The sequence below is a fragment of the Apus apus genome, chromosome 5, assembly GCF_020740795.1.
Source record: "Apus apus isolate bApuApu2 chromosome 5, bApuApu2.pri.cur, whole genome shotgun sequence".
Taxonomy (NCBI): domain Eukaryota; kingdom Metazoa; phylum Chordata; class Aves; order Apodiformes; family Apodidae; genus Apus; species Apus apus.
The window spans coordinates 27,614,416-27,641,338 of record NC_067286.1 but is presented as its reverse complement, the minus strand read 5'-3'; the positions used below and the strand labels follow the sequence as shown (position 1 = coordinate 27,641,338).

Sequence of the window (26,923 nt, the reverse complement as noted above, 5' to 3'; positions counted from 1 at the left end):
TTTATAACTTGTAAAATATTATTTTATTTATATTTATAGTAGATACAAAGTTTTTAATAGCACTGCCTCAGTAGTTCTGTTAGGTACTATTACATCTTTATTTCCATTTATTCCCATTTATTTTAGATGGTGTTGGAAGGGTAACGAGATACATTCTGTCTTTAAATATATTAATATACTTATTGTAAAAGGTTCTGGAGCTGGATCTCCTGCAGTAACAAGATGGTTTTAACTCTATTTTTGTTAATGGGGACAGCGTGGGATTTGGTTTACCTTGAGGCTGTTCTTTTATACTCCTGCTTAGGCAGCAAGAAAATAAACTTTTACGCTGACAGGAGTGTTGCCTTTGTATTTTCTCTGTGGGTTAAATTCCAACCGATAGAGTACCAGGAAGTAAGGCTGTTCTCTCTTCTGGTTTTTGGTCTTCTCAAATACTACAGTCTCCAGATAGTGGGATGTCCAAATTTTAACCTTAAACTCCATGTTTAATGAGAACTTAACTTCTTCTGGAAGCTAGCCTGCAGCAGACAGTATTTGGCTTTTTTCTCCAAATATAGAATTCTGGTGCTATTACTTTTGCCTAATAGAGGTGCTGTCCATGTTTAAATGAGTGTTTTAAAATAAAAAATTTAGGAAATGTTAGTTTGGGTGTGTGTTTGTAAAATATATTCCTTGGTTTTACTGGATTCAAGTGAACAGCCTAAGTCCTTCCAATTTTTTTTCCCCTCAGCCTCTCAATTAAATTCCCTGTTAAGTTGCTTCTTGTTTCAGGTGATGCAAATCTCCCAGTCAGCATCAACTCTCAGGGCTAAATTTTCCAGTGTCAGTGCAGAGGTCTTTGTATCATATTTGAAAATCACTTCTTTTTCTTTCCCATCTGAAAAGGACAAGAGAGTTTATAGTATCATTTAAGAAGAACCTTTCTGAAACAGTTACACATGACTTCCTCCAGTTTTTAATGCAGAATGTCCCTTCTGCCACTGATGGAAAGGATTGACTAGAATAGAAATAGTAGTCAAATGTGCCCAGACTTTTCAAACAATAGTACAGCAAACTAATAAAGTCTTCAAGGATTTTTATGAAAAAAACCCCACACCTTTGTTTCAGTATAGGTTTTCTTCCATGTACCCTAAAAGCCCTTAAGATTGACAGGTGGAGGCAGAGTCCCACATCCACACAGTTCCCTAAGTGAAAGGATGTGCTTGGAAAGCAGTCACAATAAATCCTTTCTGTAGTTGCAACTGCCTATCCATATGGCATGCCTCACAACTTCTAGAGATCACCACACAGTCAGGAACTCCAGACACTTGGATGAGAAAGAGAGCAGAAAAGTAATTCTGGTTTTGTCTACAAGTGTCCTGTTCTAGACTAGGTAGGCTTACAGATCCGAGCAAATGGTCCTTCATTTGAAATGCTGCCTCTGGTCACATTCAGCATAGGACAAATTACCTGAACTTGTTAATTCTGATCCACATTTACCAACGTATGGATTGCCCTACAATGCAAGTGTTCTTCAGTTCTGCCTGTAATATTGGTGGTGAGTAGTTGCTGGCTCCTTTCACTGAATTCTGTCCTTGATATCAAAAAAGTAGTAAAGAAAACTAAACAAAGATGCTCCCTATGCTGTAACGCTTCTGTCATAGAACTGTCAGTTTGCCACTTGTAGTGAACAGTAGCAGAGCAACAGGACTTGAAAAGCAGCAGTAAAACAGAAGTAATTTCATTACCCTTGGTGCAGGCTGTCACAAAAGTGGGTTGCTGTCCAAATCCCAGAACTACCACTCGTTCTACCACACATGTAGTGTGGTATTGTCCATTTTCATCTCTGCAGCTGAAAAATGAAAATTAATTAATATATACTAGTTTCTGTCCATCAGTAGAAGTTCAGAATGATACAGTGAAAGCACTACTTCAGTCTCACTCTGACAGTTCCCTATATTGGTTTCCTTTTATTTACCTTTCTCCTGAAAAAAGTAAAACTTTTTCCCATGATCAGCTATTTTTTCACTGCATAGCAGATTTCACAAAATTAAAAAAAAAAATTTGAGAAGATACTTTGTGGCAAAAAAGCATGGCTTTGACACAGAAAAGTTTGGATTTTCACAAAATGGTAGTTAAAACTCCAAAGTATAAATATAAAGCTAATTTTAACATTTTTCAAGTAAGATGTTTCAGTCTGAGGCACAACTACCTTTAATTCTGTAATTAATGTAATTTTTATTAAAAAGCTCTCAAAAACCTCAAACCAAAATGAAACTTTCCTTTTCAGAGTGAAAATCCTTAATTTCAACTTTTCCCAACTTCTAGATTTGCTAGCAATTTAGCAACATAATTCTTTTCCATCCTGAATTGTTAAGCTTTTCAGATTTTGTATCCTAGATAAATATCGAAGCATACTTTTAACTACATTATCCATGATAGTCTACAGTTTTGCTCTGTGTTAAATGTTGTAGTTTTAGGACGACCTCCTGTATATTTTTTAACCCTGAGGGAATAAAGAAATGCCTGTAAAATCAACACTTATGCACTGCACAGCCCTATGGGGAACATACCTCCATAGTACAAGTTTCATCATGACATATTTGGCACCTCATTCCTTAAAAGCAGCTATGGGTATTTTTGGCTTTTAGGTTGTTTCAACCTCTGAAGGTGTGTGCCCTCATCTTTCAAGTGCTTTTATTGTATATTTTACCATGCTAATATATATCTGGTGCATTTGTTGATGACTTTAGGAAACTACAAGTAAAGGTGTCTGTAGTTCCCACATAGAATCATAGAATATCTCAAGTTGGCAGGGAGCCACAGGGATTGAGTCCAACTCCCTGCTCCTAGCGGGACTGCCTAAAATGAAATCACATGATTAAGAGCATTGTCAGATGCTCCTTGAACTCTGACAGGCTTGGTGCCATGACTGCTTCCCTGGGGAGCCTGTTCCAGTGACTGACTGGACTCCCAGTGAAGATCTTAGAAAAATATATCTCAGAAAATACAAACACTACAAGTGCTGCCTCTTTACAATTCTCCCAATTTATGTTTTTTTGTCTCTCCAATCGGCTATATTTTTGCTGATGACATCCTTTGGATTTGAGTAAATCTGTAGAATCTCTAATTTGACGAGACTGAAACAATATGAGACAAATCAGTATTTCATGTTTTGCTGCCTTAGGCATATACACAACACTCTTTACCTCTGCAGTTTTATGACAGATTCTGCATGCTTGGGCACTTCATTAAGCAATAGATGAGACTAATACTTCTACGTTTGTAACAAGACCACATGAACTAGAAAAGGCATTTCCAATGACACTGTGTTAGTGGCTTTTGTCCATAATTGCTGTTACCTGGAAGAGAGAATGTTCTTGTGGAAAAAGAATTTCCGATACAGGAACTGCTTCTTGTGGAGATACTGAAATGAATGCCCATCATCTAGGTAGAGCTCACCTATTGCACAGGCCTGTGAAAGACACCAGATGTAGAACATGTCAACAGTAGCTTCTACTGCCAGACAATGAAGCTAAAACTGTCTCACTGTATGTTATGTTTCATAGTGAAGGATGTGTGTGTGTTTGGGTTTTTTTAGGGACTTGTATTCTTGGAAGGCTCAGGGAATCCAGCTCTGAGTGTGCCTGAAGACTTGGACATCCTGGTTTTGTAAATGGATGTAGGTGCCACGTGTCACCTAATTTATTAGAAAAGACAGTTGTGGGAAGTTCTCTCTCAGTGTCCAATAGAAAGTTTGGGGCCTACTCATTCTCTGCTCCTTCCTCCAAGAGACTAGAGGAGGGCTGAGAAAGGTCAGAAAAATGTTCTGCCTCTGCTATACTCAGATATTCTCACTTTCAGGGAATGGTGGGAGGGAAGTGGGAGCCCCTCTGCATAGGAGAGGTGGAGGAGAGCCACTGGACATACAGATGCAGATACCATTGTGCTGATGGAACAGGCAAGAAGGACCTCACAAGGTCAGGTAGAATAAAAGTCAGCTTTGTAAAGGGAGCATACTCTTGGACTACCTGTGTGTCCAGGGCTACATGGAGTTCGTAAGAAGTATCTATCATCCATTCAGTGGATTTTCCAGCTGTGGTCTTCAGAGGTATCACAGTGCCCCCCCGCTGGAATACAGGAATCTAAAAAAAACCACAACAACCAGGGTAGAAAGGTTCATCTACTCTGATCATATAATGCTAACTTGAAACAGGAATAACTGAAACTTGCTCTTACCTCAGAAATGAACTTTTTACCACAAGTACATAAAGAAAACTATTCAACTAACAATGGGAATAGTGGTAATCTTCCTGTATGCATACAAGTGAAATATCTTTGCTTGGAAAATTCACCTTTAACATAATCTCACTTTTCTCTGCCACCAGGACACATTAGTGTTACATACAACAACAAAGGAGATAGAACTTTTCTTCTCTACAAAAGCTATTTTATATTACATTCCTACAGGGAAATTGCAGTGCCATTTTTCTGATTTTGAATATTGACAAAACAAAAGCCTATTTGATTTGTTGTTGTTTTTTTTCTCTGCTTACTGGAAGTAGTATTTTAAAATAAAAACATACATTCTCCAGTGTTACTGGGATCTTCAGAGTGCCTGGATCTCTCATTCGTTTAAATTTTCTGAAATCATACCAAATCTAGGAAAAATGAAAAAAGAATGAGCATGACATATAAGGCAAGAGCTGTTCTCTCTGCAGATGCAGTTACTCCTCTACTTAACCTTACTGTCATCAATTCTTTGATGTGCAAGAAATAGCATTTACTTTTTAAAACCAATGGATGGAAATAATAAATTCCCACTCCTGAAGTACAAAAATAATCTGATTTTTTCTATACTTTGCATAACATCTTGTATGTCTTAAAGCATCTAGAAGTACAAACCAATGAAATACCTTTCTCTTTTAATCTAGTAATGCTGAGTTTCACAATAAGCATATTTATATTGAAATGAAAATTAAGAACAAAGTTGCTCTTAACAGGTCACAAAAAAGAGCTACATCTGAAACTTCCCATGCACCACACTTGACAGTAGGTTTAACTGCTGTAAGTGTGCCAGGCAGTCAGTTCCCACAGAAATCTTCATAAAATATTATTCTTAACTTGTTTGGAGAGCCCAGTCTTTTTTTCTCCTTATATTGAGAAGAATTCTGTGTTATCAGGTGCATTAGCCGAGTCATAAGGCTTCACGTGGTCTCACACACTCCCCTTTGTTGTTGTCCTTCCTTTAATTCCCCTCAAGTCTCAGGTTTTCCCTTAGGAACTATTTTCCCCATTTTTTTTTCCTTTTCGCCACCTCTTAGCTGCAGTCAAACATTTATAGGAATGGATCACAGTGCCATCCTGTGGATAAGTAACTTTACTTCAGAAAGGAACTGATTTCTCTACATGTCAGTCTTTGCTACAAGTTCCAGGCTACTGAGGCTTGTATTTCCTTGTAATAATTTTCTCTCCCCACAACTTCCCTCTTATTTTCTTATGACTTTTCTTCAAAGATCCTTTTTCTTCCACATAAAAAAATAAGTTTAACCCAAACAGAAACGTATGAAAAAAGGGGATTGATAATTTACTGAAACTGTTTTTTGGTGTACCACATGAAGCAGCAAGCCTTGAGGGAAGAATTAAATTACAGGAGAGCTGACGTTTGTGCAGCAAGAAGGTAAATTGACTGTGAGACAAGCATGTGAGCTATCAAGATGGAAGGAAGGTTCAGAGTGGCCCAGAACAGCTGGCCAGCACTTGGCACAGGAGCAGTGCTCAGCAGTTACGAGGTGGGGAGCTGGAATGTTGCTGTATGTAATTTAGGCTAAACAGCTGAGCAGCTTCATACTAATCCTCACCTCCTCTGATCCTGGAAGCAGAACGCTCACTGCCTTGGCCTCTTGCTCCATGACTGGATGCACCAACAAAGCACTTCCTGGAGAAAAACATAAACACGTCTGTGGTCCTCAAGGCTGCATCTCATCAGAGCAGAAGGTGTGTGCTCTGGGATTGTCAGCTGCCCATAGCCATTTTAGGGCCTTGCTTGGGTGTGCCATGTGCTATGGTTCATTTTCTACTGGGAAAAAAAAAAAAGGCACGTGTAGGGCAGGCAGCTAGAAGGAGCTGAGCTGGAGAGACCGAGCAGCGCCCATGGTTGGGGAGGAAGAAGGGGAAGAAGGTGCCCAAGCAGAAGTTTCTCTGCAACTCATGGCGAAAGGCAGGCTGTCCCCCTGCACTCAAGAAGGAACGTGATAGAACATTCCCTGAAGGCACCGGGAGAGGTGAACTTGGCCAGTGCACTTGGATCTTGTGGCCAGAGGATTTGCTGCCAGAGGACTCTGATTGCGCAGCCGTGGAAGACCCCGGCGCCCGGGGAGTTTGTTCCCGAAGCACCCGTGACTCTGTGGGAAGCCCAGGCTGGAGCAGCTCCAGACCTCGTGGGAAGCACTCATGAAGGAGAGGTTGGTGGAGGACTCTCTGCCATGGGAGGGACCCCGTGGGGAAGCAGGGAAGGACTGTCAGGAATCCTTCTCCCTGAGGAGGAAGGAGCAGCAGGAACCACCAGCCTGTGAACTGACTCTAAACCCCATCCCCTGTCCTCCTGTGCCGCTGGGGGGAAGGAGGGAGAGAAACCGGGAACAAAGTGATTTGGGCCTGGGAAGAAGGGATGGGTAAGGGTAACGTATGTAAGTACTGCTCTGTGTGTTGTCTGCGTCCTGTGTGTTTGATTAGTGTGAAATTAAATTATTATTTTTCCTCAAGTTGAGTCTGTTTTGCCCTGGACCTTAATCGGTGAAGAACCCTCCTTGCCCTTTGTCTCAACCCATGAACTTCTAGTTGGCCTTTGTCCTCATCCCAGTGTGTGTGTGTGTGTGAGGGGGGTAGTTGAGTGAGCAGCCATGGGGCTGGTTCTTTGTTGTCATGTTAGGCCCAAACCATGACACTTGCTTACCCAGCATGTACTCATTTTCCACACCAAAAGTTTCTATTTTCCCTGGAAAGTCTACCCACAGAGGCCTGTAGAAAGAAAGAAAGAAACAAAGAAAGAAAGTGGGACTCAGTCAGTTTCTCCTCTCCTGCCAACCTGTTCAAGGCCTTCTGGCATTTTCAGGCTCCATTTTCTCCCTCTTTTTACAAGGTACAGCTATCATGAACTGAAGTTAGAGCAAGGTTCTATTCTGTGCTTTAAAGAACCCTTTTCAAGTCACTGATTAGCATTTCCAGTACAAAATGGGTTAAAACACTCCCATGTACCTACTGTTTTGCCTCCTGCAGCCTCACTTGCTGGCCTTCTGCCTTCTTCCTTACAAACTTGTACTCCATATACCTTTCTTCTAGCAAAGGAGATATGGATGAGCCTCTTTGTCACAGTTTACCAGCAATGCCAACTCCCTATGAGCTTGTGCTTGCAGCACAGTCCTTCCTGTGCTCAGCAGCTCAGTACTGCTCTTACAGCATGTCTCTTCCTGGTCACAACTGAAACATGTGCACCAGAAGTTAATTTTCAGTCTTTCCCAAAATCACATAGTGCAATAGGTATCTGGTTACAGAACAGGAGTTGTATATTTAAAGTCTGGGAGAATATGACAATAACAACTCAGAGACAGGGTCTGGGTTTCCTTAGACAAAAAGTCTGGCTCACCTGCTCAGTCACAGGCATCCACTTGTTCTCTGCAGCCCTACTTGTTCATGTGCTTGCTCATAAAACATATTTTCCACTCTGTTTCTCTCAGTGAGATAAATACCATGCCTCCTCTCTAATTTTGTGCCTACTGCAGCAAATTTAACTTAATCAAAGTTTTGTTTAATATTGTGGGTAGTGCATGTCAACAGAAGTTTAGAAAGTCACTGTGCATACAACAGGGGTATCTAATACCTACATATGTGAAGACAGATGCAGACGTGCTCACACTAAGTCTGTAATGCAAATAATCTTCTAAACTCAAACTGGTTGAGTTTTGCCTAAAGACCTTTATGTTTTTAAAACTTGGGAGATGCACTGTATTTGCAAAACAGAATGTAAAGGTAAAAGTGATACAAAAGGAAGGCTGTCCAGGGAAGTGGTGGAGTCACCATCCCTGGAGGTGTAAACAAAATGTGTAGATGTGGCAAAAACGATTTAGTTGGCAGGGTGGTGTTGAGTTGGACTGGATGATCTTAGAGGTCTTTTCCAACCTGAATGATTCTATGATTCTATTCTAAGACAGTTTTAGGGCAACCTCAAAGACACAGCATTACCAGGGAGATTAACGACATTCATCACTTGCTGAAAGGATTGTGGCATTCAGCTCTGCTGAGGCACTTTCTTAGAGGTGCAGTAGAACACAAGCTTATTTTCTAATTTAATTTCTGTTCTAGATTATTAGATTCTCTACAAACAGAAAAATTCTAAGAAATACTGCAGAGATAAATTATCAAATTTAAATATGAAGCTTTTATTACAGTAACAATTCAGAAGTAACATATTTTCATAAGGGGTAAAATGGCCTTTATGTTTCTAGGTCAGCAAGTTCAGAGTCCATTAAGCTCTGTTCTAAGTATGGGTTGGAATAATACATGATGTCCTTTATCATGATGAGAACTTTGGAGTCCACAATACTTTCATAACATGTTTAAAGACTGCACAGTGTTTATTGAACTAGTGTGTTCCAGGTGTCATTTGGAAAAAAACCCAGAATATCATTTTCCTCTTAGAACCCTAAAAAACTTGGAGTATGCATGAACACAGTTTAGTAATTCTTGTGTGTTTTTTTCTTCTTTAAGATCTAAATAAGCAATCACAAAAGTAAGCAAGAGATGGTAATTTAACTTCCCTCCTCTGCGTAACTTCCTGAAGACAATCACTAAGCCTCCTGACTTATGCTCTTACCTCATAACCGGTTCAGCCGCTGTGTGTGCCCGATAGAACAGTGTGTATAAGTATGGCAGGAGGATGTAGCGCTCTCTAATGGCTTCCCTGATGATCTGGGTGTTCTTCTCCCCAAAGAGCCACGGTTCTCGCCGTTTGCTCTCCATGTTAGAATGACCTCTGAAGAAGGGCTGGTAGGCTCCAGCCTGATACCAGCGAACAAGTAATTCTGGTTCCGGATCTCCAATAAACCCTCCCACATCAGCTAGATATTGCGCAGACAAATAAAAACACACGTTTTTTGAAATTATCCTGAAAGAGGTGAGGTTCTCCTCTAACAAACATTCCAAGCATATAAATCCATGCATTTCACAGTGTGCTTGCAGTTCTGCTGTTGAAAAGCTGCTTGTCCAAATAAGAGTGAACAACTGGTGTAACACATTATCCTTTAATAAAAACCTCAAGAGAGCTTTTGGAGGCTAAGTGGTTGCCTTCCCTAGTGTCACAGGACTGTTACAGTGATCCTACAGAAGACCACCTGAGAACACTGCTGTAGATGGGATGCACGCACTACCGAAGAGTTAGTGGAGAAATGATGGTGAAAGGCAGGTTATTGGCTTCTGAAACCAGACTAATCTGTGAAACTGCCTGAAAATGCACCAGATGATTAAGCTTTCCACCATCTGTGTTGAAGTCTATCTTGCGATACAAGCTTGGTGGCACCAGTGATCTATGCATAGTGAGCAACTCCAGCTAAACACCTTACCTCCACAGAATGAAATCCCTGCCATGCTGATGGTGAGAAGCATTGGAATGGATATTTTCAAGTAATCCCACTCTGCCGTGTTGTCTCCAGTCCACACTGCCCCTGAAAATACCCAGTTTTAGCATTACACCAGGAAAGTTGGGAGTATGCTTCATTTTATGCTTGCAGTTAAGGAAAGATGACAAGAATGGTCATGAACTGCATGGCAACTTTTTTTTCTTTATACACACACAGGCCTGAAATGTGCAATAAAAATCGGTATTTGTCACTGGACACAGGTTGTTACTCTGCTTCTAACTTGTATACGCTTTGCCAGTCTCTTGTGATTTTTTAAATCTCTTTCACTCTTATGGGCTCACCTTGTCAGTATTTCTAAGATAGTTTCTAACCTCTCTAGACTTAACAGCTACTCACCAAACTTAAGAGAACAAAACAGCATGGAAAGCATCCAACTAATCCTTACTTACCATACTTCTGTGATCCAGCAAAGAAAGATCGTGTGAGGACAAATGGTCTCTCTTTTCCTGAAGAACGTCTGATGAGTCCTTCTGCAGTTGCCATTTGCTGAAAATAATTAATATAAAAGTCATAAGGACAAACTCTATAATTAGAATATTTGCTACATTGCCTTTTTAGCCCTTCCAAGGCAGGAAAATTAAGAAATCCATAGCCATAAATAATACCTGCTACTAAAGCAACACTTGCTTAGTAGAATATAGTTGAACAACAAAAATGTATTAATATAATGTAGACATAGCCAATGTAGTTTACATTGTTATGGCAGAAAGACACAGATGTTGTCACATTTTCTTGTGACCAGTTACAGGGTTTACTTCAAATATAGCAACATGCAGCACAGCAGTTTCAGTCCTTGATGGAGGTTACAGAATACCTACAATTGTGTAAATCACCACATTAGACATAATCCACGAGAAAAACTGCTGGTTTATGTCTCTAGATACTCCACCTGGTAGAATCCGTAGAGGTTGTGTACTTCCCGATGCTCCCAGTTGTTGTAGTGCACAGCATCTTTCTGCATTGTTAGTTCTGTTCCTTTGAAGACTGAAGGCTCGTTCATGTCATTCCAGACAAAGAGGATATTAGTGGATTCCTATGACACAGGGTTGCAATTAGGACACAACAGAGACATTGCTGTGACTTTGTGTGTTTATCTCTAGTGGGTGTCAGACCAGTCTGAGGTATGAGTAGAAACAGCAGCAGCAAAGCAAGACACAGTAATTATACATCTGTGGTCACTTGAAAGCTGCCAGGCATTCATCTCATCTCTCTTGGTGGTGCTTTTGGTCAGGGTGACAGCCTACAAGCTGACTTGATTTTTGCAGTTCTTACAAAACTCAGTAGGTGTTTACTATTCCTGTCATCTGGTGAGGGGAAAGAGAAGTATTAAGTAGCCATGAGGAGAAGGCCAGAAAAGAAAAACTAGAGAGGAAAAGCAGGATGGGGAATGTCTACTGTGCATGTCTACTAGAGAAATGGATTCAACAACGCTACTGCAAAGCAGAACTTTGAGGTGTGGTGGGGCAGCTGGAGGTGCCCAGCAATGTTCACCCAGACACCTTCAGCTCTAGGCAGAAGTGCTGGAAGGAAGGTCAGGGTGAAGCAACCATGAGCTATGAGACAGCACTCCCACTGTGCTCCATGTGTCCTATCATGGTAATAAAAGCTGGAATTGCAGCTTTGTGGGTTGCTAAAATGCCTGAAGTTTGTTCATCCTCCTGGTGCAACGAAGTGAGCAGGTTCTCTGCTGGCATATGGGTTTCAACTTTCTTAGTATATACAAGACCATGGAGAAAATCCTTCCTCTACATTATGATAATATAGCTACAAAAGCCACCAACTTGCTTAGCCATGTCTTTTTCCCATTTTCAGGTTTTCTGGGATATATCAATCAGAGCAAATAAATACACACCTTGTATGTTTTGAAGGCAAATTGATCTGCATACCATTTTCGCACTTCAGGATTGGTGAAATCCAGGTAACAAGAGGAACCTGAGGATGTGGATGATCCCATTGATTTATCTGATTAAAGAGCTGGCCTGCATTGTCTTTACACCTAAATTCAGTGGCCTAAGGCTAGGCAATAGGCAGCAATAATGCACTTACTATTGCTTCTGAGACAAAAGCTCAAGAGCAAATTCCAGGCTAACCTGAAACTCAGCACACCCCTTGCTATGTTCTGCAGACAAACACACATAGATTCTGGAGGTGTGAAGCTCAGCATCATTTAAGGATGACTGCTAGCAGTTTAAAATATGTTCAGATGTGAACAGGAAACCAAGGAGAGACAACATTCCTAAGCTCAAACAGGAAGGTATCACTAAGATTAATAACATCCTGCCATTCTCCTAGAAACTGTAATATGTCCTTGATTTTTCCCATATTCATTCCTTTGCCGGGACTGTGGGCAAACAAGGGAACAACCTCCTTTGCCTCCCCGCAATGAGATCTCCTAATGAAAAATAACATGTCAAATCACTACAATATGATTGAATCAAAGTCATCAGTATCACGGTTCACTTAATTTTATCCAGCCCAGCCCACATCAGCAGTGCTCACTGCAACAGACCAGACCATGCTTCCATTACCCAAGACAAGCTGGGAAGAGGGATGGCTGTTCTGATCAACAAATCTACCTTTTTTAGTTCTAGGCACTAGAACCATCTGCAGATCCAACAAACATAACAGAGGAAGTTGTACAGCTGAAGCAATTAGAACATGACTGTACCAAAGAAACCGCAAAGTATCTGAAATTATGAATATTTACACAAAATGCAAGGAATTAAAAAATTTATTCTACTTCCATGGGTCCAAATTAAACTATTCTGCAAAATTTAAAAAATAAATTGCTTGAAATGTAGAGTTTTTTGTTTTGTTTTGTTTTTTACCTGGCCAACAGATGCCCTCAAAATCTTGCCCATTTCTGTCTTTCACAAAATATCCCTTGTCTCTTGCCTGTGAATACAGGGTATATGTGGGATCAACCTTAATGTGGGGATCCACAATGACGACAAGCTGCCAGGACAAGAAAATAAAATACATCATTAGCATCAGCTCTACTGAACAAAACAGTAAGAGTTCACTTTTGATAAAAGGCAGATAACAATTTAAATACAGGTAAAGAAGGTAGCTGTGTCACTGATTTTAGAAAGTAGTTACCAGTTCTTGTATATACTGTGCTAGACTTGCGTATCATACATGAATTTACAAGGAGAGCAAGAATTCATGCTTACCCTTCTGAAATAAAGGCCAAACCCAAGTGTTTCACATAAAAGCAAGTAACCTAACCCCTGAAAATACTGTTTAGTTCACTGTTGTATTCTGTGAATGGGAAATATCCCACTTCCATGTTCACGTCCCTGCTTGAAATCATCTGCCTTAAGACATTTAAATATATCTTAGTTTGTATAGTGTACAACAGCAACAGAAGTTTCTATTTATTTTTTTTTTTGCATCCATGTATTGTATTTACAATTACTTCATGCTGCCATTAACTGCCTTGCTGTTAAGCTGGGAAAGCACTGCAGACCCAACAAAGGTACTGTAAAACTTGAATGCTATTTCAACAGTCGTTCACTGACTTTTGGCAAAGATCAAGCATTAAACAATTCTACACCTTTTAGATATTAACTGTGTACAATTTAATACCTCTGTAATTCCAAGGAAAATATTTTAGCTGTAAAAGCAGAAATAAAGACTAACTAAACTAACAGACTGCACATCATACCCGGACTTCACCAGAAGGAAAAAACATATAGTTTATGGTAAGTAATTGTATCAACATAAAGGATAAATCCCATTTAGTATAAGCAGAAAAGTATTATCAATAGAAAGAAAAGCTGTAGTAAGGACAGCAACTACCAATGAAAGCTCATGTTAAGTAGAAACATTTTCTGCTGTGCCCACCAAGGATAGCACTGGGCTCCATTTGTAAGATGGAGCGTCCCATGGCACAAACTTAGCCTGATGGTCAGGGTACAGTTTCCAGAATCTTAAGTACCTTGGTTAAAGCTAGATTGGGTAGCTTCACACCACAAAGAAATACTCTGTTTCTTCCTGTTACATGTTTTACCTTGCGTTTTTTCTTCCTGAGATGTTCTTGCATTTTTCTGGGGTTCTGGAATTTCTTTTTGTCCCATGTAAAATACCTCTTGCCATCTGTGTGTTCTATGTCCAGCCATATCACATCATAAGGAATGTCATGCTCATCAAAGCCAGCATCTACTGCCTTGATATCTTGCTCATCCTCATAATTCCACCGGCATTGATGGTAGCCCAGTGAAAAAAGAGGGGGCAGGGCTTGAGTGCCTAGGAAAAGTATAGGAATAAAGATAACTCTGTTAATTCCCTTCAGGATTTTTTTTCTAGAGACTCTAGAAAAGTTAACATGATTAATATATACCAGACTGGAGCTAGGGAATGCTGGCCTAAGTTGAGTCTAGAGCACGTTCTTCATACCAAAGTGACTGAATTCTTGAAATAACAAACATTACAATGAGCTCAACAGCTAGAAAGAGTAGAGGGCTGTCATGATAATACAAGAGTGAGAAGGAACTTGTTTCGTGATGCTGAAGTGTTACACCAATGTAATTTTATTCTTTCATTTTTTCTAATGTAAAATATTCTAGATTAGCTTAACTGTCATTAATGAAAACAATTAAATAGATTTTAACAAGCAGAATGCAGTTTCTGTGAATGCTTGAACCTTAGTAATGTAAACATGCCCATAGGTCCTGCAGTACAAGGAAAACCATGGAATTGCATTTTTTAGGGATTTTTAAACATTTAAAAACCTGTATGTATGTGCACATATGGCAAAAGGGAGCTGGGAAACTTTCCTGAGCATGTACTTCTGTCGTGATGGTGACCCGCAGTTCTAGCCCCGAGTCTCCTTTCTTCATCTAAGGCAGCAGTTTCAGACAGCAGTAGTTATGCTGGCTTCTCAGTTAGGGCCAAATTTGACCAGCTGCAAGAGGCTTGAGAAAACAAGGATGGAGGCCTGCCTTCACAAAGCACCAACCTTTGCTCTACAAGCTGCAGTTTGGGAACAACTAGCCTCCTGCACACAATGGCTCAGGTAAATATTAACCTGCTCATGGTACCGCATGTTCCTCAGAGAACAGATAAACGTGTCATACTGGCTCCAACTATGTGAGTTAGTACCTGTCAGTTGTGCAAACTGCTTGAAGACATCAAATGCAGTGGGTCCCATCAGCAGGAAAACATCAATGATCCCACTTTCTGACATCCAGCGCACATCAGTTAGAGGCACTGCCCTCTGCTTACCAGTTGCAGCAGATCCAGGTGGCATGTGCTTTCAAGGAAACCAAGGTAAAAATGAGTCTCTCTCTCTCTACTAAACTTTTGTTCAATGACGGAGCAAAGATGGAAACTCAACAAATTCACTATCACATACCCAGTGGGTATTAGGAATGCACACTGAATGTTTCTCATATATCCTTCACAAACCCTTGACCTTGCATACTGCTTATACAAAATACAGAGTAACAGATAATGAGGAAAAATGGGTAATGATGGGCAGAGTAATGAGAAGCTTTTTTGTAATTAAAAACTACACATTTTCTGCATGATCTCTGAGTAATATAGATATAGGTAACTGTATCACCCCAAGTAATAAAGAACCACACCATGAAGTGGCAGAATAAAGAAAGATTTTTTTTCCACTGTTTCAATTTTAAAATAATTCAATTTTAAAATACTGGTTTCGTTTTAAGAGTTGAGTGAGCTCCTTTCCTGAACATTTTATGTTTTCTGAAGGTCAATTATATTCCATTACATTCTGCTAAACAGAAATATGTGGCAATTCTGAGAACTTAAAAACCCAGGAAAATTCTTCAAATTCAAGAGATTGTCAGGATTTTTGTCCACTCTTTTTTCTGCTGGCTACATCCACCTATGTAGATATTTTCTGCTGTAACATTACATATTTCCTCTCTGCCATCCCTGTAGACCTAGTAAGATACAAGTTCTACAAACTGACTTGTGAAAGGAGTAATCTCCTTGTTCTTTTCAGTGGTCTAATCAACAAATTTAGCAGTAGAGAGGTCAGAAGGAAGAGACTGACAAGGCTTCATTATGGAGCAAACGATAAATCTCCAATACTGTTGTCATGTTCCTGTTGGCCCTGCCCTGGAGTGTTTTCTTTCATTATTAAATTCTGAGGAAAGCAAGCAACTCTCACCTCAGCTACTGCTTTTGTAGTAATATCCACCAGTGTTTCTGAAGAGTTCAGCCAGAAGATCCCTGAAGTTCTGTTAGGCTTGTGTGCTAAGAGAAGGGGCACTGAACCATAAATGCCTATTTTGTCATGTATCTTGTGGCCGAAGATGTCCAAATTATAAAGCCGGTAGGCATCACCATCACTAGGACAAACAAACATGTTTTTATTGTATGTAAGCATTCTGCACTAGGCCAATTTTAACTCTATTGCCATTCCACTAAACTCAGTGTTTATATAACTCAGTATTATGGTCTTTTGAGCTCTGTATTATGGTCTTTTGTTTAGCATCCAGACCTGAAATGCGGACAGTGTAGATTACTGCTTTTTTGGTCCTAGCCATCTGAATCAAGCAACATTTTTGCTGCCAGTGAGACTACTGCTGCTTTGCACTAAGTCCTAAAATATGAATTCTGAACTGTCCCATCCTCCCACGGGGTTGCTAGGAGTTCAGCTTAAACATGACCAATCCTGCAATTCTGAAAAGAACTGCATGAAAAACTGAGAAAGAAGGGGTCATTTTTGAAAGTGCAGAGTGGAAAGGGAAAGCAGAACAACTCACTCCATATGGACAGGGACTATAATTGAGTTTGCTGTATCATTTAACTACATATCAAACTGCTGTCTGCATTAAATTATTAAGACAATGTTACAGCTCTCCTCTACAAAAAAATTATACTGCTTTCACTAGCAATCTGCCACATTTACCTGGTGTTTTTGAGAAGAAGTGCTTCTGTGTGTTGTGGTAATCCATAAACATGGTCAAATCCATGTAAAGAGAAGTCCATACCTACGGAACTAGGACCTGTGGGAATAACATTAAAAGAGAAGACCACAGAGATCCATTTTCAGGCTTAGCTGATAGTAACAGGGCAGAGAAACCTAACTGAAAAGAAAAAGTATTAAAAAGCAGGGTTTAGCCATCAGGTCTTTCATAGTCACTTCCACAGAATCATAGAATCGTCAAGGTTGGAAAAGACGTTCAAGATCATCAAGTCCAACCATCCACCCTACAACCCCAAACCACTAAACCATCTTATGGAACACCACATCTACCCCTTTTTTGAACATCTCCAGGGATGGTGCCTCCACCCCCACCATGGGCAGCCTGTTCCAATGCCTCTCCACTCTTTTTGTGAAGACATTTTTTCCAATATCCAGCCTGAACCTCCCCTGCTGCAATTTGACCCCATTTCCTCTTGTCCTGTCTCTGGTCACCAGGGAGAAGAAGCCAAAACTTTCAACCTTACTTTCATTATTACTTATGTGCTTATATAGGTAATGTTTTAAACAGATTTTATTGTAGATACTATGATTTTGATCTGCTTAAGAAAATAAAATTAATCACTTTTACAGAAAAAAAATACATGTAATAGTAGGTTACTTTTTTTATTCTAGGGGAACTGCTTAAAATTACCTTGTTTCTATCCCAGTACCTACAAGCAAAGCTTTGCAGCACATTCTAACTTTAGAGTCAGTTGCCTCTTTTCTACTGCTCTTCTCTTTAGCCTCAGCCAGAGGAGTAGCATGCCCAAGAGTCTTTGCCAGTGATATCATCTTGTCACATTAATGAATCCAGAGCAAATTTTGGCAGATGACCAGAGATCCTGTAGACTGACAAGCAGTGGCTCAGGATCAGTACCTGACAATATGGACTTTATTACTCCAACACATAGAAGCAGAAAAATAACATGATGCTAGCCTAATACACCCGATCGAGCCTTCTGTGTCTTGACTGTGAACTGAAGAAGCTCCTGTCACCAAAAGGAAGCACTTTCAGACCTCCCTCTCCCTACTGCAGCTGCAGGTAGTGCTGGTTGATATAAAAGTCTGCATAATACTGGTAACCGACAAAGCTAAACAACTCAATTAATGCAGAATACAACTGGACATACAGCAGATGGCTATACATTTTGGTAATTAATTTAAATTTTATTTCAGCTATTGACTTACACATTTCTATAACCTTCTTATAATCCCTTAAGACTGCTCAGTATTTCCTTCTGTAGTCCCTCACTTACCGAGTTTGTCTGTGACAATTATTAATGCTTATATATTGTGATTTCTGATATGTCGTAAGAATAAACTACAAGTAAAATCAATTTTAAGTGCTGATACTAAAAAATTTTAAAAAGAAAAAAAAACCATTATGTAACAGTCAGCCAATGCAGATAGGGTTATGCTATGTCAGAAATGGCACACAGTGAGCTGATGAAATGGGTCACATATAATATCCTTCCTCCTGAAAAGAAATCTAATTAATATTTCCAGTACTTTTGTCATATTTGTTACTCCTCACTGACAGCTGATAGGCAGGATAAAAGGAGTGAGCGAGACACTGACAAGCAGCTAAAGAGAAAGGAGACAGAAATATGAATGAATACAGGTATATACAAAGCAGCAATGCTGTTTTCAGAACTAGACTGAGACTTACCATGAGCTTTGATGTCTAAGAAAGTGCCAAATTTCTCTTGCCAGAGACCCAGATCCTCTTGTTTCTCCTGCATATACAGAAATAGCTAAGACTGGCAAATGCAACTGCTCACACCATGTATTTTCTAAGAAAAATGTTTATTCACGAGATTTGTACATTGTTAACTGCCTTTTTTTTTTTTTTCCCAAAATATAGTTACCATAAATACTAAAAAACATTCAGATCCTGCTGCAGGAATTTATGCTGAACTGATTTGCTAGTGGAGCACACACACAGTCTGCTACAGGATAAAAGTAAGACCTGAGAATTTGGACAGAATAATAAGATGGTAGAATAGCCCAGGTTGGAAGGGACCTCAAAAGATGATCTGGTCCAATCTTTTGTGGGAAAGGGAACCTAGATAATGTAAAAATGTTGTTTCTCTGGATGTTGAACATGATTATGAAATGCTAAGATTGCATGGAGGGAACCAAACAGGAAAACCTGTAAGAACAGAAAAAAACCGCTCACTCCCCAAAACCAGGTCAGACCACCACAAAACTTTCCTGACTCTCCAGAATCCTGTGTCTTTAACTAACACAATTTAGCCTACTTCAAATTTTGAGCCTTGTGCCCTGCCATTATTGCCCTAGAATTTCCACTTTCTGCAGAATCTTTCCTGGTTTTACTTTATACATTCATCCCAGAACAAGTGGACGTGACCCCTTGCAGCTGTGTTGACTCTGCCAAAGCGGGCACTGAACTCAGAGTTCAGGCACAAGTATGCTGAAGGCAGCTTAGCTCCTGCCATTTATAACAGGATGGTGCAGTAACCAGCCATCTGCTCTACAGGAGGCTAAAATTGTATCATGGACATAACTCCGCCTCCTGGGAAAACTGGTATGTGCCTTTATGCTCTGCCAGGACCTGGTGTTATTTCAGAGAGAATCTTACTTCTGTATTAAGCATGAAGGCATGTGGAGGTATATTTTTGGACTGTTATAAAACAGGTCTTGTTCTCTTGAAATTCTCTCTGCAATGAACAGGGAATTTGAAAATGACCAATTATTGGCATAAAACCCCCCTTTACACATGTACTCCTAATTAAATGAGAGAAGAAAGGAGAAAGAAATTCTAAATAAAAAGCCATGGGGAAAAAAAAAACACCTGAGCTAGATCTACCTGACGCCTTCTACAGGCTTGGTAAAAGACATAAACATTAATTCAATTATGAATTGGCAAAATTCTCAATATGAAATATAAAGGCCTTTTTGCATTTCACTGGAGAGTGGTTAAACTACGAGTTTAAACATAGTACCAGAAGAAATGAACATATGATTCTACTGAACCAATTCTCTTATTTATAAAATATTTATGCTGGAATTGCAGTGAACTTGGGTTACCTTAGAGGAATCCCTTGCTACGTCCTCGTTTTCTGCTGTAGATTTTCTAGTGCAAAAAAAAAAAAATACACAGAAAAAAAATCAGTTTACTGTTAACATAAGGAAGGATTTCAAACAGAAAATTAATATATGTGCTGCTTCGGCAAGTGCTTTTGTAGTGGGGGAGAGGCTCCACCGGTGGCTCCAGGAAGAAGCTGAGAAGCTCTGGGGCCATTAGAAACAATAGATGCGCTTCTGCGATTAACACACGAAAGAACTGATGTAAGACCTGAGCAGAGCAGGCAGCTAGAAGGAGCTGAGCTGGAGAGACCAAGCAGCGCCCGTGGGTGGTGAGAAAGAAGGTGCCCAAGCAGAAGTTTCCCTGCAACCCATGGCGAGATGGCAGCTGTACCCCTGCACTCATGGAGGAACGTGGTGGAACATTCCCTGGGGGTGCCAGGAGGGGTGAACTTGGCCAGTGAACTGGGATCTTGTGGTCAGTGGACTTGGATTACGCAGCCGTGGAAGACCCTGGCACCAGAGGAGGTGCCTGTTCCCCAAGCAGCCCATGACTCTGTGGGAAGCCCAGGCTGGAGCAGCTCTGAACCTCGTGGGAAGCACTCATGAAGGAGAGGTTGGTGGAGGACTCTCTCCCATGGAAGGGACCCCGTGGGGAAGCAGGGAAGGACTGTCAGGAATCCTTCCTCCTGAGGAGGAAGGAGCAGCAGGAACCACCAGCCTGTGAACTGACTCTAAACCCCATCCCCTGTCCTCCTGTGTCCCTGGGGGGAAGGAGGGAGAGAAACCGGGAACAAAGGGATTTGGGTCCAAGAAAAAGGGAGGGGTGGGGTAAGCCCTGCTCTGTGTGTTGTCTGTGTCCTGTGTGTGTTGGATTAGTGTGAAATTAAATTATTATTTTTCCTCAAGTTGAGTCTGTTTTGCCCTGGACCATAATCGGTGAAGAACCCTCCTTGCCCTTTGTCTCGACCCAAGAGCTTCTTGTTGGCCTTTGTCTTCCCCATCCCAGTGTGTGTGTGTGGGAGGAAGTTGAGTGAGCAGCCATGGGGCTGGTTCTTTGTTGTGTTACGCCCAAAAGACGACAATATAGCATTATGCATTGCCTTATATAAGAGTTTTGGTGCTTGACTTATCTGAAAATAGATGTCATAGTTGCAAGCTCTAACTGGCAATCCATTTTAATATGCGGCATCTTCAAATAACATTCAATCCATGTTTGAGTTGACTTCTTGGCCTTTCATATTTATTTCTGCTTGCATCAGTGTTTTATCTGCCCCAAAGCTCCTCACTCATTTGTTATTCTCTGTTAAGGGCTCTCTGAATGACAATTTTTGAAATAATGCTCTCTAGGATTGACGCTTGCTGTGGTCTTTTTTCAGTCTTGACGTGCACTGCACTGTGGCTTCTCACCCTTACAGTATTTGGCAGTGTGACTGACCTGTAAAATCTTGCAGCTGTGTAGCATATTGTAAATTTAACACAACTTAATTCAAGAGCTATCATGGTGAATAAAACTTACCTAAAGAGTAAGTTTAGTCACAAAAGGAAACTAAACTAGTGACCTCAACATACCACCATCACTCATTCCCAAGAAAGACTGGGCGTACTGAGATACTCTAGTGTTTTACAGAATAGGCCAGAATATAGTTACAGAATATGGTTAGCCTTTTGTAAATGGCTGCTGCAAGGGATTAAAACAGTCTGCAGTTCATTGATCTAGATTTTCTTGGTTAAAACTTCACCATTGTACTTACTGGTATGAAGTAAAAGAGAAGACAGATTTCAATGCATAAGAGTTTCTATCACAGATACTGCAATTCGATAGAATTGTTTATCTTCAGCTACAGCACAGTTAGTACATACTACAATGCGACAGATACGTTACCTATCACTGGGAGGTGGTTGTAGATGTTCAAAATATAACAACCCATTGGAATTAATGCTCAGAACAGCCTCACCCTTGGACTGTAGCTCAACCTGGAAGGGGTTTGCTGTGATTTGAAGTTTGTAGTCCTCATTAACACTTGACAGCACCAAAATACCTGCCTCCTTCTGGGATATAAAGAGCCTGGCAAATGAAAAGCAACAAACAGCTTTACATCAATCAGCAGCATGTGAAATCCACTGTAATTAAATAATTATTTGAAACAAAAGATGGCTTGAAAATATCCACATACATGATAGAAACCTCAAGGACGATGTTGAAGCAAAGAACCCCAGAAATACATGCTGTGTTCAGCTTTCCACTGCACAGTGTAACAGGTGGCTACAGAACTGCCATGAAATCTATCCAGTTTGCACTCCTTTCACATGAACTGGTAATGCCTTAGGTAAAAATTAAGCATCATAACAAGCAGGCTATTTTCTGATTGGGTCAAATAGCCTCAAGTTTCTTGTGTGTATGACAAAACTTTGTCTTGTGTATTTAACATGATTTTTTGAAAGTAAATTAACCACAGACATTTTTATTTTCTCCTTCTGTAACAACTTTGTATTGTAGAGATACAACTATAGTGTAGCGCAAATAAACAAGAAGGGGAAACACTCCAGTAAATGAAGCTGTGTAAGTTACTAAGGTGCTAAAAATCATATTCCTATCACTTACCTCTGGGTGGTAGGTTCCTTTATAAGAACATCAGGAACTTTGTATCTTGATCTGAGAGGAGCTGCCTCATCAATTTGAAGCCTAAAAATATTCCCCTGTATTTCACAAATTTCTACTTGTAGAAGAACCTGGAAGTAAACAGATAGTAATAAAAACCCCAACTTTCAACTCAACATCACCAAACAAATGATCTTCAGCATTGCTGAACAATAATCATAATCCATCTGAATTTTCACCAGCTAGCTCTACTGCTCCCCTTTGGAGAAGTAACTCTTAAAGCCTCTGTGTAGCATTTTGCAGCTCTCCCCACAAGCAGCATGGAATCAGCTAATCTAATCTTGAAGTTTGGACAATTTCACTACTGTGCTGTCAATGTAAGAGTGGGATACTACTGAAAAATGGACTTTTTGCAAAAACATCAGTGCTCTGTGTTAACTAGTATTCACAGTGAGGCTGACACTGATGAACCATGTCAGAAAGACACCTAAAGAAAATGCATAATACTGCCCTACACACTGTAATTTGCTGTTTTTCACTTCAGGGAACTGGGAAGTCACTCTGTTCTAGCTCATACAAAATGTCTCATTATTCTCCCATGGAGGATCCCTACATCACAAGTCCAATTTTTTCCTGTTTTTTTCTTGCTTAATCTCTCCTATGAGACAAAAAACTGGCTTAAGAATTTTGGCCTGATATCTTTTCCCTCCACATGAAAGTCAATCGGCCCTGATCTCTCCAAAGGCATGTAAGAATGAAAAAGCCACAAAACCAGAGGGAGAATAGCCAAAAGAGAAAAGTTTCATTTGGAATTCCAGATCCTGCTTCCTAGGAAGTATTATGTTATCTTTCTATAAACCTCCAAATAGTCTGCCAAGCCATAGAGCCTCGGTTTTTCATTTACCTTAAAATCTAGACCAAAAAAATAGGCTCCTTTTCCTGTGCTGACTCCAAAGGTGGTGAGAATTCACAAGAAACAGAAAATATATTTATGCAGAGTATCTACATAGTTTGATGATTAGAGCATGGAAGAGAGCTGTAGTTCCAAACTCCCACAGTCTTAGGATGAGTTAAGTTGCCTGTTCTCTGAGGTAATTTCCCAGCTGCTATGTTGTTAAATTAGAGAAACAGAAGACACTCCTCTTCCTGGCTGTCTTCTTAAATGAAGACTTCTTTTCCCCAAAAAACTGCCTTTTGAGTGAATACAGGAATACAAAGATATGACTAGGAGGTGCTGGAACTTAGGTCTTGTTATTCTATTACACAAAAAGAATTTATTATTTTGGAAGAGTGGTGAAAAGTCTGAATTAAAAACATACTTTTTTTCAGATAAAAATAGGTATGTTCAGATTTTTCATAGTTATTAAAGTTGTTTTAAAGTTCTGTAAAACATCTGTTCTCCTTGCACGGTCTCAGGCTGTCAAATAAATACTGACCAGTAAGGATGTATTTAGGCTGATACTTTGCATCATATCTTTAATATTTATCACTGAAGAATCTCAAAACTTGCAAATATTATTAGAGTTGTTGATAATATTCACTGCTCTTTCTGTAAGCACCCTCTTATGTTAGGTGGAATCTCACCTTTTTCTCCTCATGAATAATTTGGAATTTGATGTTGTCATCACTTAATGTGACTGAATCCAACAATGCTCGATACAACGATTTTCCAGGACGTAAAAGTTTTTGACGCCTGTCAAGACAGAGAATAATTTTTGGTCTCCCTAACTGTTGTGGCTTGTATCACACAAAAGGAGATAATATTGTTAGAAATGTTTACTTAATAATTTTGTCTTCAATTTTTTCAAATACAATTACTGTCAGTGCTTCAAGTCATGGGGAAAAATAAGGAATATAGTTCTGAGCACACATACATTTTTATGAAAGAGATGTTAAGAGGGGTCTGGTCACCCATTACCACTCTGTAGGGTTTTTTAAGCAATAATAGTATAAATTCAACTGTCCAAGTAAATTCTCAGTTGTCCAGTTACATTCTTCTCCTTTCTGTGACTCTAGAAATTTAAGCTAAACAATCTGTTTTTCAATTTTCTGTCATAAAATCCTACTTGGCCTGCACCCCCCAGCAAGCAGCTTCCACACCCTGCAGTTATAAAGTAGTTTGTTTGTAGTGTGTAACCTCCTGAATATGCACTGAGGAAACAGTTTTTCAACAAGCCTGCAGACTAATGAGTTTTTAGCACAGTATTAGCACAGAGTTTTTATCACAGAGACCCTGAAACAGAGGCTCTTTTGACAGTTTGTAGTATGTTCCTTGATGAGCCCAAGATAAGTGTCTTGGAGACTATCTTAAAGGGAAGCTTCTTCATTAGTAAACTGACTTTTTTTCCTTACAAATAGATATTGCACAAATGTAATCAGATAAAGAATGTATTTTTAAATCAGAGTAAAGACAGGATCTGATGCTTGCCAATGTGTAGCAACCTCCTGCTAAGAAATCAGATGTGCTGAATTAAAATGGTGACAGGCTAGAAAGCGCCAGTGTGAAAGGAGGAAGGAGTCCCAGTCCCAGTGGCAAAATGTTTTTTGGGGTCTTCTGAACATAATTTCCTACAGAACAGAAATGAGTATCTGAAACTGAAACTCACTGTGTCACTAGCTAATTGGTAGAACACTGTGCTATCATTCCTTTCACTCAGGCAGCATGGGATAGAAGACAATGGAGGATGGGAGGAAAAAAAAAAGGTGGAGGGGAGACATAACAGTTAGAAGCTGGATAAGAAGAACCGCAGCTTAAGATTAGATTTATGAGACCAATGAGCTAATATTTAGATTTCATGCTGAATTCTGGCCTAGGTACTTGTTCAACAGGATTGTAATCATGTAAGCTACTGCCACAGAGTAATGGTTTCTACTGAGAATTCTTTTGATTTGAAATATGGATATTCAAGAAATATCCACATCAAGAAAACTACCTGCATCTGAGTGTACCTATAGGTAAAATATTGCTGAGGCTTTGTCAGATGAGAGGACTGACTCTCAAATTTTAACAGAATTGGTTTTGGATGTAAAGATTCTACCTCTTAAAATATGCTGATTATTGCTTGCTGACAGGTGATACTCTCTTGAAAAGATAAATCCTGAAAGTATTGAACTTGCTGTTATTAAAAATCAATCAGTCTAACCACTTCCTCAGTCTTTTAGTATTACTAGTTTAAAAAAACCCAAACATACAAACAACCCAACACTACAATTCTTCTCTTTACCTGTAAAAAGCAATCTGGTTGCATTCCTTAAAGGTGCTTTTGTCCACAGCCTCATCTTGGACACTAGAAAGAGCAGATAAAGAAAATGTTTAAATGTGTTTACCAGACAACTGCTGAATGATCAGATGATGGGGGTCCTCCTCAAGAAGGTCAGGATTAAAGAGAGTACAGGTATCTGTGGTGACACAAAATGTGTTAGATTTTGAATTACAGTGTTCGGATATGGGAAGAATTTCTTACACATTTAGTTCCATGTGAAACTATTTCCTTTTAAATTTTGATAATTCTGGCAAACAATTGAATCTGTGACCAACATAACTGAATTTCAGCAGGAGTAACTTCATGGGGCTTTGCATTTTAAAGCCAGATCTCTCTCTGCAGTCCTTGCATTTAAATATGTTCCAGTAATATGAATGGAGGCAGAATTGAAAGAAAAGGAGAAATCCTGCACCCTTCTCTTCCACCTGCAGTGGGGCTGAAGAGTGAGGGAACCTTCTGATGGCCCTGCTGACACCTCTGTGTTACCTCTAGGCTTGAGGTAACTTCTACGTCTATTAGATAACAGTAAATGTTTGTTTTGCCTGAAAAAATGGACTGCCAGTAGTGTCCATGATGAAAAAATACTCAGAACATGTTTTGTAGAGACATATGGAAGAGAATAAGGTATTAGTACTGTGACAAAGATCTGATGCCTACAAAACACTTACTAGTTATGTACATGCAACGTATGTAATGCAGATGGCAGCCAAGAAGACTCAGTCACAATTACTACGCACTAAATATAAATAGACCTGGATTATTATTAGAGACCTCAGAGTAACCACATACTTAGGCGATGTAACCTTTCCCATTTTTGCCTGAAGACACCCATGCACTTCTAGGGCTTTTGCAGCAGGTCGGTGGGGCTCTGTTGCCGTCCCGAACACCCTGCGACCTGCCCACCCTCCAGCGGTGCAGCCCGCGCCCGAAATAAACCTGCTAGCCAGGTGCCCGGGAAGGCTCTGCGCCGGCAGGGGCGGCGGGGACGGCACCGACACGGGCCCGCACCGCCGGCCGGCTCTGGGTCCCTCCCGGGGCCGGGCCGCCTCCCGCGGAAAGCTGTGGAGCCGCCCGGGCAACACCGGGAGCGCGGAGAGGGCCGGCCAAGGAGCCGCTGCTGGGCAGCTTTACCTGACTTCCCCCGGCGGGACCGCCTCCATGGCGGGGCTGCCCCGAGAGGCCGCCGGCGGGGAGCGGGGCTGAGCGCCCAGGGGGCTGCCCAGCAGGAGGGGAGGCTGGGGCCCTTCTCCCGTCACGATCTCGCCTCACTGGCGGCAGCTGCCGGACCCCGACGGCAGCCGGGCTGGCGACTGGCACCCGAGCGCAGCGGCAGCGCCGGCCCAGCCGCGGAGCGGCTCCGCCCCCGGGCCGCTCCCGCCGGCCCACGACAGCT

General features: G+C 40.5%; 1 protein-coding gene across 1 annotated transcript; it reads right to left on the bottom strand.

The window, feature by feature from the left end:
* GANC (glucosidase alpha, neutral C) lies at positions 1 to 26,841 on the bottom strand. Its single transcript, XM_051620280.1, has 24 exons — positions 26,662 to 26,841; positions 25,492 to 25,554; positions 23,852 to 23,960; positions 22,271 to 22,398; positions 21,551 to 21,733; positions 19,669 to 19,714; positions 18,287 to 18,353; positions 16,561 to 16,657; positions 15,817 to 15,997; positions 14,778 to 14,928; positions 13,687 to 13,922; positions 12,503 to 12,629; positions 11,527 to 11,606; positions 10,564 to 10,707; positions 10,064 to 10,160; positions 9,597 to 9,698; positions 8,852 to 9,095; positions 6,935 to 6,999; positions 5,841 to 5,917; positions 4,566 to 4,640; positions 4,011 to 4,124; positions 3,342 to 3,454; positions 1,728 to 1,831; positions 1 to 877 (listed from the first exon to the last, which is right to left on the bottom strand). Exons 1-24 carry the CDS (start codon positions 26,688 to 26,690, stop codon positions 768 to 770), a joined length of 2,742 nt encoding a protein of 913 aa, XP_051476240.1. The 5' UTR covers positions 26,691 to 26,841; the 3' UTR covers positions 1 to 767.
* Positions 26,842 to 26,923: the final 82 nt, after the last annotated feature.

What these genes read in the sequence shown, in the direction of transcription:
- GANC (XM_051620280.1), bottom strand. Translation starts at nt 26,690, where the DNA reads ATGGAGGCGGTCCCGCCGGGGGAAGTCAG. An exon ending in AAGGAACCTACCACCCAGAG is followed by an intron (nt 21,734 to 22,270) that starts GTAAGTGATAGG and finishes TTCATTTGCCAG; the next exon opens with GCTCTTTATATCCCAGAAGG. An exon ending in TAGCAAGGGATTCCTCTAAG is followed by an intron (nt 18,354 to 19,668) that starts GTAACCCAAGTT and finishes CTGTATATGCAG; the next exon opens with GAGAAACAAGAGGATCTGGG.